Here is a 13,339-nt window from a genome sequence, read left to right as displayed (position 1 = left end):
ATGTAAGGATCTGGGTAGGGTTTGGCCCGCTTGCACTCGCTCCCCACGACGATCACTGGGAAGAAATCGGCGAGGCCAAGTAGTGAGATCATGAGCTCCGCGTTCGCTCTTGGCGCGTTCGTCACCGCGGCGCGCTTCAGCTGGCGATCATCAACCCATTTGCAGAGCTTCTGGAGCCCCTGGACCGGTTCCAACTTGTCAATCGCCAATCTGCGAGATGGATAGTAAAACATCACAAATATGAAATTTGAAGTCCTTATAACTGACGAAGTAAAGGGAGATATATTTTTTAAGCAGATATATCGGATGGATAGAGTAGATCTCGCTTGGGCTGCTTGAATTGTACTGGTTGTTTGGGGTAGAAGTGGACTTGAGAGATAGAATTAATTGGGAAATTATTGTACCAAATATTTAATGTTTTCAGACCTGATTGTTTTAAATCAAGTTAGTGTTACTTTGGAGCCGAATTCAAGAATCCTGACGGCACTGCCATTTTGCCGTATAAATTGCATCTGTTATCACTTGTAAAGTCTAGTTTTTTGAATTGTAGTGAAAAAGCAGGTCTAAAATAGCAATGATATAAAAAAAACAGAGTACGATCACCAACCATTTGAGCTGAGAATGAAAAAAAAGGTAATTTATCTAGTTTAGCTGTATTTTGAATAAAAATGCAATGGAATGATGATAAAAACGTATATTTTTACGCTTGTAATGTTTTAATTTTTTTAATTAGATCCGATCAACAATCATAACGGGTCGCACAGAGATTGCAGGATCGTTTTCAGTACCGGCGGAACAAGGTCTCCTTGTCATCCATGAATTTCATGGCTTTTTCGAAATCCCAGTCGGGAAAGAGAAATCGAGCGAGGTCGTCGTTATGTCCGCCGCTGATATTCTTCACGAAAAACTCCTCCGTAATCGGCTCTCCGCCGTTGTATCCAATCTGTAAACGATAGTCGTCGATCAAATTATCGCCATGATTATAAGCATAGTTTCAAGCAGATCGGAGAGTATCTGCGTACCTCCTGCAGCATCTCACGGAAGGCGAAGTAATGAATTGGATCGGAATCACAAAGGGTACCATCTATGTCGAAGAGAATTGCCTCTATCGGGAAGATCTCAGAGAAGGAATACCTGCGTCCAGAAAATAAATTATTGATTTTCTTCCCTCGCCCTACATAATCCCAAATTAGTAAAATAAACAAACTAAATCCTCTCCAATAAGTTGATCATTCCTAATGATGAACGAATATAACCGGCATGTCGGCAAATTTATTTCCTTAATATTAGATATCAGAGTTGTCAGGGACGCCATAAAGAGAGAGAGCGCACGCGATTGAGATTATAGAGATAGAAAAAAAGATAGCGAGAGAGAGACTGAGAAACAGAGAGAGGGAGAGAGATATTCTGTGACAGAATAGAAAGGTATAGAGAAGAAGAGGGAGAGAGAATAGGTAGATAGATTGGTACTGAAATAGAGAGACAGACAGGTATAGAGAAAAAAGAAAGAGAGATATTTGAAAAAAGAAAAGCGTGACAGAGAGAGAGATACAGAGATGGACAGAGAAAGAGAGAGAGACAGAGAGAGAGAAGGAGAGAGATATATATCGATAGAGAAAGAGCGAGACAGAGTGGGAGGGAGAGAGAGATAGATATACGGATAGAGAAAGCGAGAGAGAGAGAGGGAGAGAGAGATAGAAAGACGGATAGAGAAAGAGAGAGACAGAGAGACAGAGAGGGAGAGATATGTAGACAGATATAGAAAGAGGGAGAGATATAGAGAGAGATACGTGGATTGTGAAAGAGAGACACGGAGAGAAAGAGAGAGGGAGAGAGGGAGAACCTCTGGAACGATGCATCTGTCGGCATGGTGGAAGGCTCCGCGACGAGGAAACAAACACCGGTGGCGCCGGAGAGGGGCCACGACGTCCTCTTTCCTCCTCTTTTCTCAGGGAAAATTTACTCACTGGGGAGGGATTTGCGCTTGAATGGCGAAGATGACGGAAAGTTCTAGGCCGCGAAGTGGCAATGTGGCATCCACTCGCATAAGAAGCCTTGATACAACTGCCACGTCTCTCTTTCTCTCTTGAGGCGTCGTGTTTATGTTTCTCTTTAAGTCGATGGCGAGAGTCCCGTTGAGCCACCCATTTCTTCTCCCGCCTTCTTTATACCGTCTCTCTAAATTATAGGCTTTTGACAGAGCAGTTGAAACCGGTGGTGGAGAGCATTTCCTTTTTCTCGATCGCCCATCTCCCTTAACCCGTTGAAGAAAAGGGGCCCGTCTCTAAGGGGTGAAGCGAGCAGATAGATCTGATCGAATCTCTGATCGGATATTCCCTAATGGATTGTTCTCTTTGTCTGAAGATGAGATGAGAGAAGGGATAGGGGAAGTTTTGGAAGAGATGGCAACAGGAATGGTATATGCCATGACGTTTCTGACTCGTTGAGTTGAATAAAGGCAAATGAAGCATCGGTTCGGTAAAGGTTTGGTGGGAATATTGCCTTACTGATCAGAGTAGAAATAAGAGATATTTGAAGCTCTCCAGAAATAACACGTTTGCAGAAAAGTGAAAAGAAACTTTCTACGTGTTAATGATAAAGAAAAACAGGATTTTTAGTGAGATATGTGGCACGTAAGTGATCACATAAGAAGGTATGAAAAACCTTAGTGGAGCTGAAGTTCTTTAAGCAAGGATTCCATCCACACAAGCTTGGCGTCTAAAAGTATTCACGTGATCTCCACTTCTTCTCCAATTCTTCTAGAAGACCTTGTTGATCTTCTCACCATCAAAAATCCCTCATTGGTTCCAGAAAGTGAGAAGCAATGAACATGAGGGTGCCCATATCTGACTTGCCTCTGTGACATTTTTCTTGTTTATATTTTACATAAAGTATATCGACCAATGCCCTTTTAATCTTGAGTGTGACCCTCTAAGCCCATGCATCATTCTAGTTAATAAATTTATGGCCCAATAAAAACTATTAGCCAAACATTAATAGTTGACTATATAAACAAATAAATTTATTAACGAAGGAATGATTTAATCCAATAGATAAATTAGGTTTTCAACGCATGGGGTGCCAAGCTACAGCTCATTCTCGATAAGATATAGAGTATCAAATAAACTCTATCATGGAACTTTTACCGTCACTAGTTACCGTATAGGTATAATACTTCGCCCAACTAAGACTCTTAATGACTGAGGGTATGGTTAATTGTGAAACCTTGATCCAATATCCTCACTTCCATGGCTAGGCATTCAACTACATCATCTTCTTTGAGCCCATTTCTACATAAACTAAGTGTGGATAATCTCATATTGACCACTCAATCACATCTACATAGTTCTTACAAAATTGGAGATAAGACATGTGTGAATCTCATGATTAGAGACTCATAAGCTATTTTCAAAATATAGTTGTTCATCCATGAGATGTCCTTGGTATCTAAAGCCAACATATCACGTTTACAGCTGTGACATGAATCAATTTGATTCATGTCTAGTTATAATAACATTCATCTACATCACATGGTTATGATCATTTAAAATATTATATTGTATGTTATAGTTGCTATCAATAGCTTATCATAATTTTAGAATGAGGACTTAATTTCAAAGAATTTTAAAAAATTTTAAATAATTTCATGAAACCAAATCGGAAAAATTATGTTTGAGACAGAATAAAAAAAATTATTCACTTAAATTTACTGGGTTTTAAATGCATTATAATTACATTTAATTTTTTATCCATCTCATGCAATCCAATTTGTTCATATTGCAAACAATCCTATGTTGCAACCAATGACCAGTTGTACCAAAAAATAAATAATTTATTTGATACAATTTTTGTCGGCTTTTAGGGCCTTGATCTGGATGAAACAAAGTGGATTCCTACAATGGAAGACTTGGAATTGAATCAAAATGGCATCAACATATTGATTGATCTAATAACTTCAGCATGGATTATATCCGTGATTTCTTAGATCCTTGAGTGAGACATGTTGAACTGCCCAAGTGTGCAGCCTCCACATGTATTGGTGCGGTCCTTGACATGTTGAATCTCATCCTTCACCATGATAAGATTTGTTCATGCTTCGCCATCGTCATTACTCCATTCCGATCACATTCGAAAAGGAGAGGACCCATGGGAAGAAGGGAGAAGAAGCAGAAGAGCCCTCATAAATTCTTGCTTGATCCCCAACACTAATGCAGCTGAGAGTGATGGATATTATGTGGCGATAAAGCGAATCACAGTACAGTGTTTTTTTTTAATTTCATTCAAATGAATATGTATTCAGCATTATTCTAATGTGATATTTTTAAAGAAGTCCATGAATACATCCATTGTCTCAATAAATTATGATGAGATCATAGTATAGTTTATAACAATCTTCAAACATGTATCCTAAATATTGTTTTTTGTTGGATACAAGAGATGCACATTGACTTATCTGGATAGGATAACACTATCTGGTCTTACTTGTATGATAAGCATGGCTGATTACGGAGCCATTAGTGTGGAGACAAGAGAAACATATGGTCAATACTTTTTTGTAAAAAGAGCTCACTAAAGTAATCCATACAAGTCCCTTGATGGGATTATATTGAAGTGTCAATGAGATTGAATCAAGTGGAGATTATGTAAGTGCGTGTTTATCTAATTGTTCCGCCCTATGAACTTGATCTCAAGGAAATCATAGCATGACTGGCAGCAAATAATTTTAAACATAATCGAAACAACATCACTAAAACTCTTCAATCAAATCACATGGGAAGGGATTGCATCTGTGATTCGTTATATTCTCTAGTGGGACTTGGGGAGCCCCTACATTGTCTAGCTGCTAGATGTTTCCACATGCTACATGGCTCGTTAAATCTCGTCCTTCACTATGGTAAGATCTAGCCTCACTCCTATGATGAGTATGGCGGGGCCCATTGTCATTATTGTGAAAGACACTAAGGATAGATAGTGGGTGCTCTTGGGGGAAAGAGTTCACTAAATTGATCCGTACAAATCCCTGGCTGATATTATACCAAACCATCAATCAGGTTGATTCACATCACGGTTGTATAAGTGATCTTTTAACCTAAGACACCAAAGATGTCTTGTGGATAGACAGTTGTACTTTGACTATGCCCTACATGTCCCTAATAATGAATTTTAAATGGTCATCATTTGGTAAATCATAAGGTTTATAAATATGATTGAGTGGTCAAGATGGGCTCATTCACTGATGGGGGACCATCGTGCTTTGAAGGCCCTGGCGAACTACGTCATCGAGCGAGGGCTCATGCGTGAGGCCCATCCTTCGGAGTCCCCGGCCTCCTCATCGTCCATAGAGGTTTGATGTTATCTTTCCTTATATTTTCTTTGTTTAGTCGGCCTTGTATGTCGGCCGCGTATGTGTTTGTTTTTGTTTATTCCCATAGGGACCGAAGATAATAAAAGATTGAAAATGAGATTTTTAGTGATTTTTCCTGATTTTTTAGTGTTTTTTAGTTTTTGCTATATTTACAAAAATGCCAATACAAAGTTAGGAGAGAGAAAGGAAACCCTAGAGTTTGCCGAAAACCGCCGCCGTCTTTGCCGGAACCGCCATCTCCGTTGCCTTTCTTGGAGTTCTAGCCGCTACTTTTGAGGCTGCCCAGTGTTGCCAAGCGCTATGCAGCACCGCCACTGGCCGTCCTGGGTCGTCCGCGGCCGCCTAGCGTGGCCCAGCATCGTCCAACACCACCAGCGGTTGTCGAGGGCCGCCAACGAATGCCGAGGGCTGCCAGTGGCCGCCCAGACCACCCGCAACCACCGCAGGCGCCCACAGCCGCCGACCCGAGGCCGCCGCCCCCGTAGGCAACCCGAGCACCGCTCCCGCGGCCGATCTCAAGCCGCCACGCCCCACGGCCCATCGAAGGCCTCCGCACCCCACAGCTGACCAAAGGCCGTCGCGACCCGCGGCTGACCGGAAGCCTTCATCCCACGACCGCCCAAAGGCTGCCGCCCCGCCGCCAACTAGAGGCCGCCAGCCCACGGGCAACCTGAGGATGCCCTCCCCGAGGCCGCCCCTTGGCCGTCCTGCGGCCACTCTCTCGGTCAGCCCTAGCCAACCCTACAGCTGCCATCCCCACAACTGCGCCTAGGCCGCCCAGGCAGCCCTTTGGACGCCTCCTTCAGCCGCCTCACAGCTGCCTTTGCGGTCACCTCTTTGGATGCCCCTCAGCTGCCCTGCAGTCGCCCCTCGCTTGCCTCTACGGTTGCTCCACTGCCGCCCCCAACATCCAGCCTTGGCTGACCGTGTTGCCCATCACACCTCCGTGCCTTGATGCCTCTGCGCCTTGTAGTCAGGCCCATTGTGATGGCGCACGCCATGGAAGATCGTTGACGACGTCGTCTGCGCCACTCGCCACCGTGGTCAAAGATCGGGTGATAAATGCTCGATTATCATGTTTCATTTTCGTCGTTCTTCCTCATGTTTTGTGTTTTTTCCTGCATTTGTTGTCCTGTTTTCATCGCACTACGATGCATCCCATACCTGTGTTTTCATCTTCATGGGAAGGGGGCTTCTAGTCTCTTTCCATTCTCTTTTAAATTTTAATTTCCCCCTCTATGTGTAATGGGGGCCCATTCTATAAGGGCCCCCTATTCCTCCCCTTTGTTGACCCACTTAAGGGCCTATCCTTTCCCCCTTTATAAGGGAAGAAGGGGCCGCCCTAATCCCTTAGACCAAGAGAAAAAGAGAAGTTATCATATTGTTTTTGTTCTGGTCTCCCTCCCTCATTTAGAGAATAAGAAAGGGGGAGGAGAGGTTGAAGGTGAAGAGGGGCAATGAAGCAAGGAAAAGAATAGAACCAGGACGGTGGAAGGACCCTCCGCCACCTGATTCCGAGCCCAATTCCACGGCCCCGCGTCTTTCGACGTGTTCATGAATTTGGACTCAAATTTTCATGTTCCCGGCGGCCCTTGCCGCACCTGTATCTAGCGGTTTACACGACCATCACTGTGAACCAAAGTTATCCTCGTGCTCCTTGATTTAGAGGCATACGAGCAGGGACGCATTCTCCTTCTCTTCCTGACTGGCTGAATTACCATCGACTCACACTGGTCGAATCTACCAACAGACGAAGGCCCCACCGTTGACGTATAAGATACCGCATCCCGTTTGTGAATTGACGATCAGGGGGCAGAATTTCTGGTCGAACCATTGAACCACACATATTTTTTGGTGGGAGGGTACTCTGTGGGGCTTCTTTGGCGACCGTGAAGTCAGGTCCCGCGCTGGTCGATTCCACCCATAGAAAAGATCGCGCTGGTCGATTCCACCCAGCAGTAGAGACTTTGCCAATCCAACTGGATGCCCGTTTGGGAGCACGACGACCTTAACAGAGTCCTCAGCCCCCTGCACGCTTAGCCGCCATGACTATGCCCACCGTCAATCACGCTATCCCAGGTGACAACCGTGGGATCTACTAACACATGTCAACCGTCGTTCACCACTGCTCGCATGCTGATCTGAATCCACTGTGCCTTCACCTTGGAGTGCGACGCAGATTCAACACCTTCCAGAGTCGGCACCCATTGCTCTCCATGCCTCTCTCCCTCCTCGATTCCTCCAACCCTTTATCGAAGCTCCAACATCACCACTGCTCATCGAGCCACCATCTGCTCTCCGGCGTCTCTTTGCGCCATCCGCTCTGAATGGCCGCTGACGTCGACAAAATCCTACGGCGAGCCACACCGATGAGGTACGCTATCCTCTCCCAACGTTCGTTTAATTACCGTTTGCAGTATAGTTTCATCTCGACTCCACCGTGCTCGGGCTAGGTAGGTGAGAGAGAAAAATTGAGAGAAAACTATGACTCTGTGAGTGTCTTACCGGTACAGACGAGTATGTTCGTTAAGTGGGAGCCCTACGGATAGCATTCGTTCAGCCGTAGATACCTTCGTCGCTCAGACGACGTTCGAGAGGCCACTATCATCATCACCCGGCGACCCCATCCTAGCTCGGAGCTCGGCGCCTCCCTCGAGTTACACGTACGACACCGTCGAGTTACATGTCCCTCGAGTCGGAGCCTACACGTACGACACATACGACACCGTCGAGTTACATGTCCCTCGAGTCAGAGCCTGCACATACGACACGTAGGACACCTGTTCATCATGTCGTAGTTACAAAACCCATTAGGATTGCATCTGTCAGACGACGACACCATTGACGTTTGATACCATCATCCCTTATCGATACCGAGCCATCGCACTCGGTGCCGATCAGACAACGTCCTAGATGACATCCGACATCACATTGCTACCCTAGTGCCACAACCATTGCTGCACCCATTGTTGCACCCATCGCTGCGCCTACATGTGCCCCTACCATTATTAGACACCTTCCACGACTACATTGGTGCCTACTTGCTAGACACCTTCCACGACTGCAGAATCACACCTTGCCTGCGCCTACCATTATTAGTACACTCATCTTGATGGCGAGGACGCCAACATCTCATCGGGAGTCAACCAAAGTCAACCGAAGTCAACCCACCATGGTCAACCAGAGTCAACCCTAAAGCCGACACGCCACAACCGCCAACTTGCACGTCTCCACCCGCGCACGCCTCTACGCGCGTCATGACACGACGCCAAAGGCAGATCCACAACTGTCCTTTGGCGTGACACGGCGCACGTCTTTATTTTCTCGTCTTTACTTTCTCGTCAATTTCTCTTTCCTCCAAGGCCTATATAAATGCCATTATTTTCAAGAAACTCTTAGGCAGTCATTAATTCAAGAATTGAGTTTTGTTAACTCTTCTCGGAGGACTGCCCAGCCTCCCCTATCCTTCTTAACCCTAGTCGTCATCGCCGTCGCCGCCACCACTGCCGCCGCCGCCACCGCCTCGCGACGTCGGCCTCAAATCTCTATTCTCTCTCTCTTTCTCTCTCTTGTCTGCCAGCCTTGGCCGCCCAAGCAGCCCTGCCAGGGCCGCTCAGGCAGCCCCGACCCGGCCGCCCAAGCAGCCTCAATCAGGCCGCCCAGGCAGCCCCGATCAGGCCGCCCAGACCGCCCAGCCAGAGCCGCCCAGGCAGCCCAGCCAGAGCCGCCCAGGCAGCCCCGCCAAGACAGCCCAGGCAGCCCCGACCAGGCCGCCCAGGCCGCCCAGGCAGCCCCACCCAGGTCGCCCAGGCGGTCCAGCCAGAGCCGCCCAGGCAGCCCTGTTAAGGCCGCCCAGGCAGCCCCAACCAGGCCGCCCTAGGCAACCCTCGCTAGGGCTGCCCAAGAGCGCCCAAGACTGCCCAAACCGGGCCGCCCGAGGCCGCGCTCAAGAGGCCCCTGTCCGGGCACCGTCCGTGCTTCGAGCTGCTTGCGCTGCGCGCGCTCAGATGCGCTCAGATGCGCTCAGATTCGCCCACGCTTGACTCTGCGCCCACGACAACTGCACTCAACTAGGGTCGTTCAATGCCCGGAACGTCCAGCCTCGTCCTCGTCCAGTGGGCCGCTCAACGCCCAGATTCGCCCAGCTTCGTCACGATCAGAATTGCCTACGACCTCTTCACGCAATACGGTGCCGAGGTACTCTTGAACTCTTTGGTGTCAACGTGTTCTCCGTTCAGTGTCTTCTCGAGAAGTTTCCACCGTTGTCATATTTAGATTTGGTTTGGATCTTCTACTCATCCTCCCTCATTCTTGAGAGTTTCCTCGCAATGCGAATTCGGGTATTGATTTCGGTGCTTAGACATCGTCGCGGTGGGGGAAGACAGTACTCCTGCCCTCGAAAGGGTCAGAGTTGCACCACCAGATTTTCATCGATTTTAAATCCGAATCCGGCCATGAATTTCTGTGGATTGTTTTATCCCTCACACATCCATCCTACCCTTAGTCCGTTTATCCTGTCGTCCTTCCCTTCCTCGCCTTCCCCGTAGTCATCCTACGTCACATCTGCTCCCTCTCGACATTATATTACTTCTTCTAGTGCCTCTGAATTTTTTCTCCCGGGGTTTGATTAGTGATAGATAGGATTCATGTTCCAAGGATTAGGATTTCAATCGATACATTCTTCGTTTGGACCAACGAGGGCGTGCACATTAGTGGCTTAGCTCACATCGTCAACCTTTAACCCGACATTCGGATCATCGGTAGCCTAGTGGTACTTTCAGGTCTTACTTGTCGTAGCCTAGTCGATGTTGGCGTACATCGACACCGGATTTATACTTCTAAGTGATTTTATCATTGCATCATCACTTGAATTACATTTACGTTAGTCGTATCCACTACATTACATGATTGTCATCGCCCTCCCTATGGTGCAACACGAGCTGTTCAATCCCGACGTCCGTCATGTTACATCATTCACCCTCGGTACAAGAGGTGAAAGCATAGGAAAGAATATGCGATGAAGTCCTTGGTCAATGCAGCAAAATATCAGAGAAGAGTTCTCTGATGATTTACGAATGCCTCACTACTAACTCAGATGAACAATTAGGATTTGACAGGTTCCATGATTGACAGACTATACATACATGGTAACTGATGATGAACAGGTTCCATGATTGAGTTGATACACTCTCCTTCGTATCTTTTAGACCACGAGATGTAGCTTGGTACCCCACGTGTTGGGGACTCAACCTATCAATTAGGTTAAATCGATCCGACTTTTGTTAATCGATATGTTGATAGAGTTAATTAATTTGGAAGGTCAATAGAGGTTATTGGATAGCTCGAGTAGTTGACTAGAATGATACATGGGCCTAGAGGGTCACACAAAAAAGGTCTTTAGACGTTGAAAGATATACTGAAGTTTTGGGGGGCTTTACAAAAAATACACACTTAGTATAAATAAGGGAAGGCTGTTAATGCCATTCACCCATGCTGCTATTGTTCAAGGGCATTCCCCTTCTTCTCCCTTCTCCCAGCACCTCCTCTCCATTCCCAATACGAGCGGAAGACAACGATACAGAATGATTGGATTTTGCAAGGGTGCAGCAGATTTGAGATATCGAGAATCGCATGTATACATCTAGAGATTTAATAACACCCTAATTTTGGTCTTTATTTCAAGCAATTTAGCAAACTTTGATGCATTTAATGAGATTAAAAGGGTTTGTTAACATATATTTACATGAAAATAATGTTTTCAAGTGATTTCTGATTTTTTCCTAATTTTTTGTTAATTTTCTGAATTTTAAGGGATTTATTTCAGCTTAAACTAATTATTTTTAAATGATAATGGCAGGTTTAAAATCTTATTTCAAGGTTAGTTGTTATGTGGATGAATTGCTGAATTTTCTAGAATTATCTGGAATTTTAAAGGATTTTTTAAGGATTTTTTTTGGGATTTATTTAAGTGAGACATTAATTTTTCAAGAGGAAAAGGATATATTTATAAGGATAAAACTAGTTTTAAAACAATTTTTACTCTTCCAGGGGCTTTTTGTAATTACCAGTTGCAATTATATCCCTAAAAACAAATCTCAGTAGTGACATAGACACATTATGTAAATTTGGCAGGGACTTGAGTGAAAATGAGCCTGGTATTTTTGTGATTTCAGGAAAAATCAGAGGAGAGAGAATGCACAAGGGGCATATGCACAATTACTTTTGGGAGGCGTCAAGCGGCAATTTCATGTTTTAAAATGAGCAAGCGATACTTTTTGGTGTTGACATGGCCTCATCACAGTCATCGGATGAGAATCCAACGGCGGTTGGTGATGGAGGCCACCGGGCGGTAAGTTTACCGCCCGTGTGTCCCATACAAAGCGCACGCACGGGCAGTGATGTGGCACAATTTGATTCATAAAAGATTTGAGAAACGCACGTTATATGCGTTTCTATTTTTATAACCATTGTTTTGGATCTTTTTTTCTGTGTTTTTATTTTCGCTAGGGGGTACGTGGTGCTCAGAGATCAAACCCAAAAAATGGATTCAAATTGCCCCCCCCAATCCGCATTCGACACATCATGGCGTGTGGAAGAATTAAATTAATAAATAAATGGATTTAAATCCAATGGTTAAAATTGGTTTAAATTCATTTATTCATTTATTCATTTATTCATTTTTTATGGATTTGCTCTTCTTGATCCGCTCTTTCTATTTGTATGGTTGGATCATTCAGGTCATGCCTAATTGATGGATAAAAATTAATTACTAATTAGGGGTAAATGGTAATTTTTACCATTTAACCTAGGTATAAAAGCCGAATTTTGAGAGGAGGGGGTCATTCTGAATGGTGCTCTATCACAGCTGCAAGACAGAGAGGAGCTCAAGAGGTATTTTTTCCTTCTTTGTATTTGAACTTTTGGTGTATTTTGGATGTTGTTAGTTGAATTTCTTAATCATTCTTCTTGATCCTTGACTGAACTTCTAAATCGCTTGGCTTGAGCACCATGTACAAGCCCTGATTAGGATTAAGAGGACAAATTGAAAGCTTTACCTAGTTGTTCCAAGTGCATATCAAGAAAACTATAAAAAAGGTTTAACTTTCTAGGAGATTAGGTTTCCCATTTTATTATCCAATAGAGTAGTTATTCCTGCATTATCCAATAGAGTAGTTATTTCTTCTTTATCTCTCTAATTGAATTCTTTGATCCTTTCAATTGGATCAATAAATTCAACTTAGACCACCTTATTTCTTCTACTCCTCTCATCTCTTCTACCTCCCTCTCTAGCCTCCTTGTCTAATTAGGTTGATTTGTTCTTCATTGAAGATCAAATTAACTCTAATTAAGGTTGAATTATCAAGAAATCATCAAATTGAATTCCTTACTAGCTTCCCTTGGACGATACCTTTACTTATATCTATACATCTTAAGTTAAGATTTTATAAATTTTATTGTACAAGCTGAAATTGACAACGACAAGGGATAAAATTTAGTAAAATTCACCCCTATTTTTGGCTTATCAAGATTGTACCCTGATAAGTCCAAATTTAGAGGTTTTATGTTGTTGGTTTAATTCAGACTTAACCAACAATATTTATGAAACTTGCCACTTAAATATTCTATAACTAATATAGGTCATGATATCAATCCACAGAGAGGTATAGATTTCATTTTAGAATTTTTCTCAATCTTCGAATGAAGAAAATGAGTTTAAAGTGAAAAATACAATTTTTGGAATTTTTCTTTATTTTTCCCTAATTTATATAATTTCTATGATCTAAATTGAAGCAAAAATATAAAGAAAAACACTAAAAATAGTCTGCACTAATTTTCCTATTTTAATTACGAACGGAAATTGAAAAAATATTTTCTAATTTTCTAAAGTGTAATTTACACCAAAAAGTACTATAAATATTAAAAACTTGAGTTCAATAGTTTTTTATTTTTTAGATGTTAAAATGAAGAAAAATT

General features: G+C 43.8%; 1 protein-coding gene across 1 annotated transcript in view; it reads right to left on the bottom strand.

Annotated features, from left to right (window-relative positions):
• LOC144708856 (Haloacid dehalogenase-like hydrolase (HAD) superfamily protein) overlaps positions 1-2,093 on the bottom strand; it is a 2,741-nt gene extending 648 nt beyond the window's left edge. The window contains exons 1-4 of the mRNA XM_078582303.1: positions 1,844-2,093; positions 1,023-1,134; positions 789-943; positions 1-210 (exon numbers count right to left, since the gene is read on the bottom strand). The exon at positions 1-210 is cut by the window's left edge and continues 52 nt beyond it. Coding sequence (XP_078438429.1) covers positions 1-210; positions 789-943; positions 1,023-1,134; positions 1,844-1,869 — 503 coding nt within the window. The 5' untranslated portion in view covers positions 1,870-2,093. The remainder of the gene's footprint in view (positions 211-788; positions 944-1,022; positions 1,135-1,843) is intronic.
• Between the last annotated feature and the right edge of the window lie 11,246 nt (positions 2,094-13,339).

This window comes from Wolffia australiana, chromosome 10 (genome assembly GCF_029677425.1).
Source record: "Wolffia australiana isolate 7733 chromosome 10, ASM2967742v1".
Lineage (NCBI taxonomy): Eukaryota > Viridiplantae > Streptophyta > Magnoliopsida > Alismatales > Araceae > Wolffia > Wolffia australiana.
The sequence above is the reverse complement of the archived record's forward strand: the minus strand, read 5'-3'. Positions and strand labels throughout refer to the sequence as shown.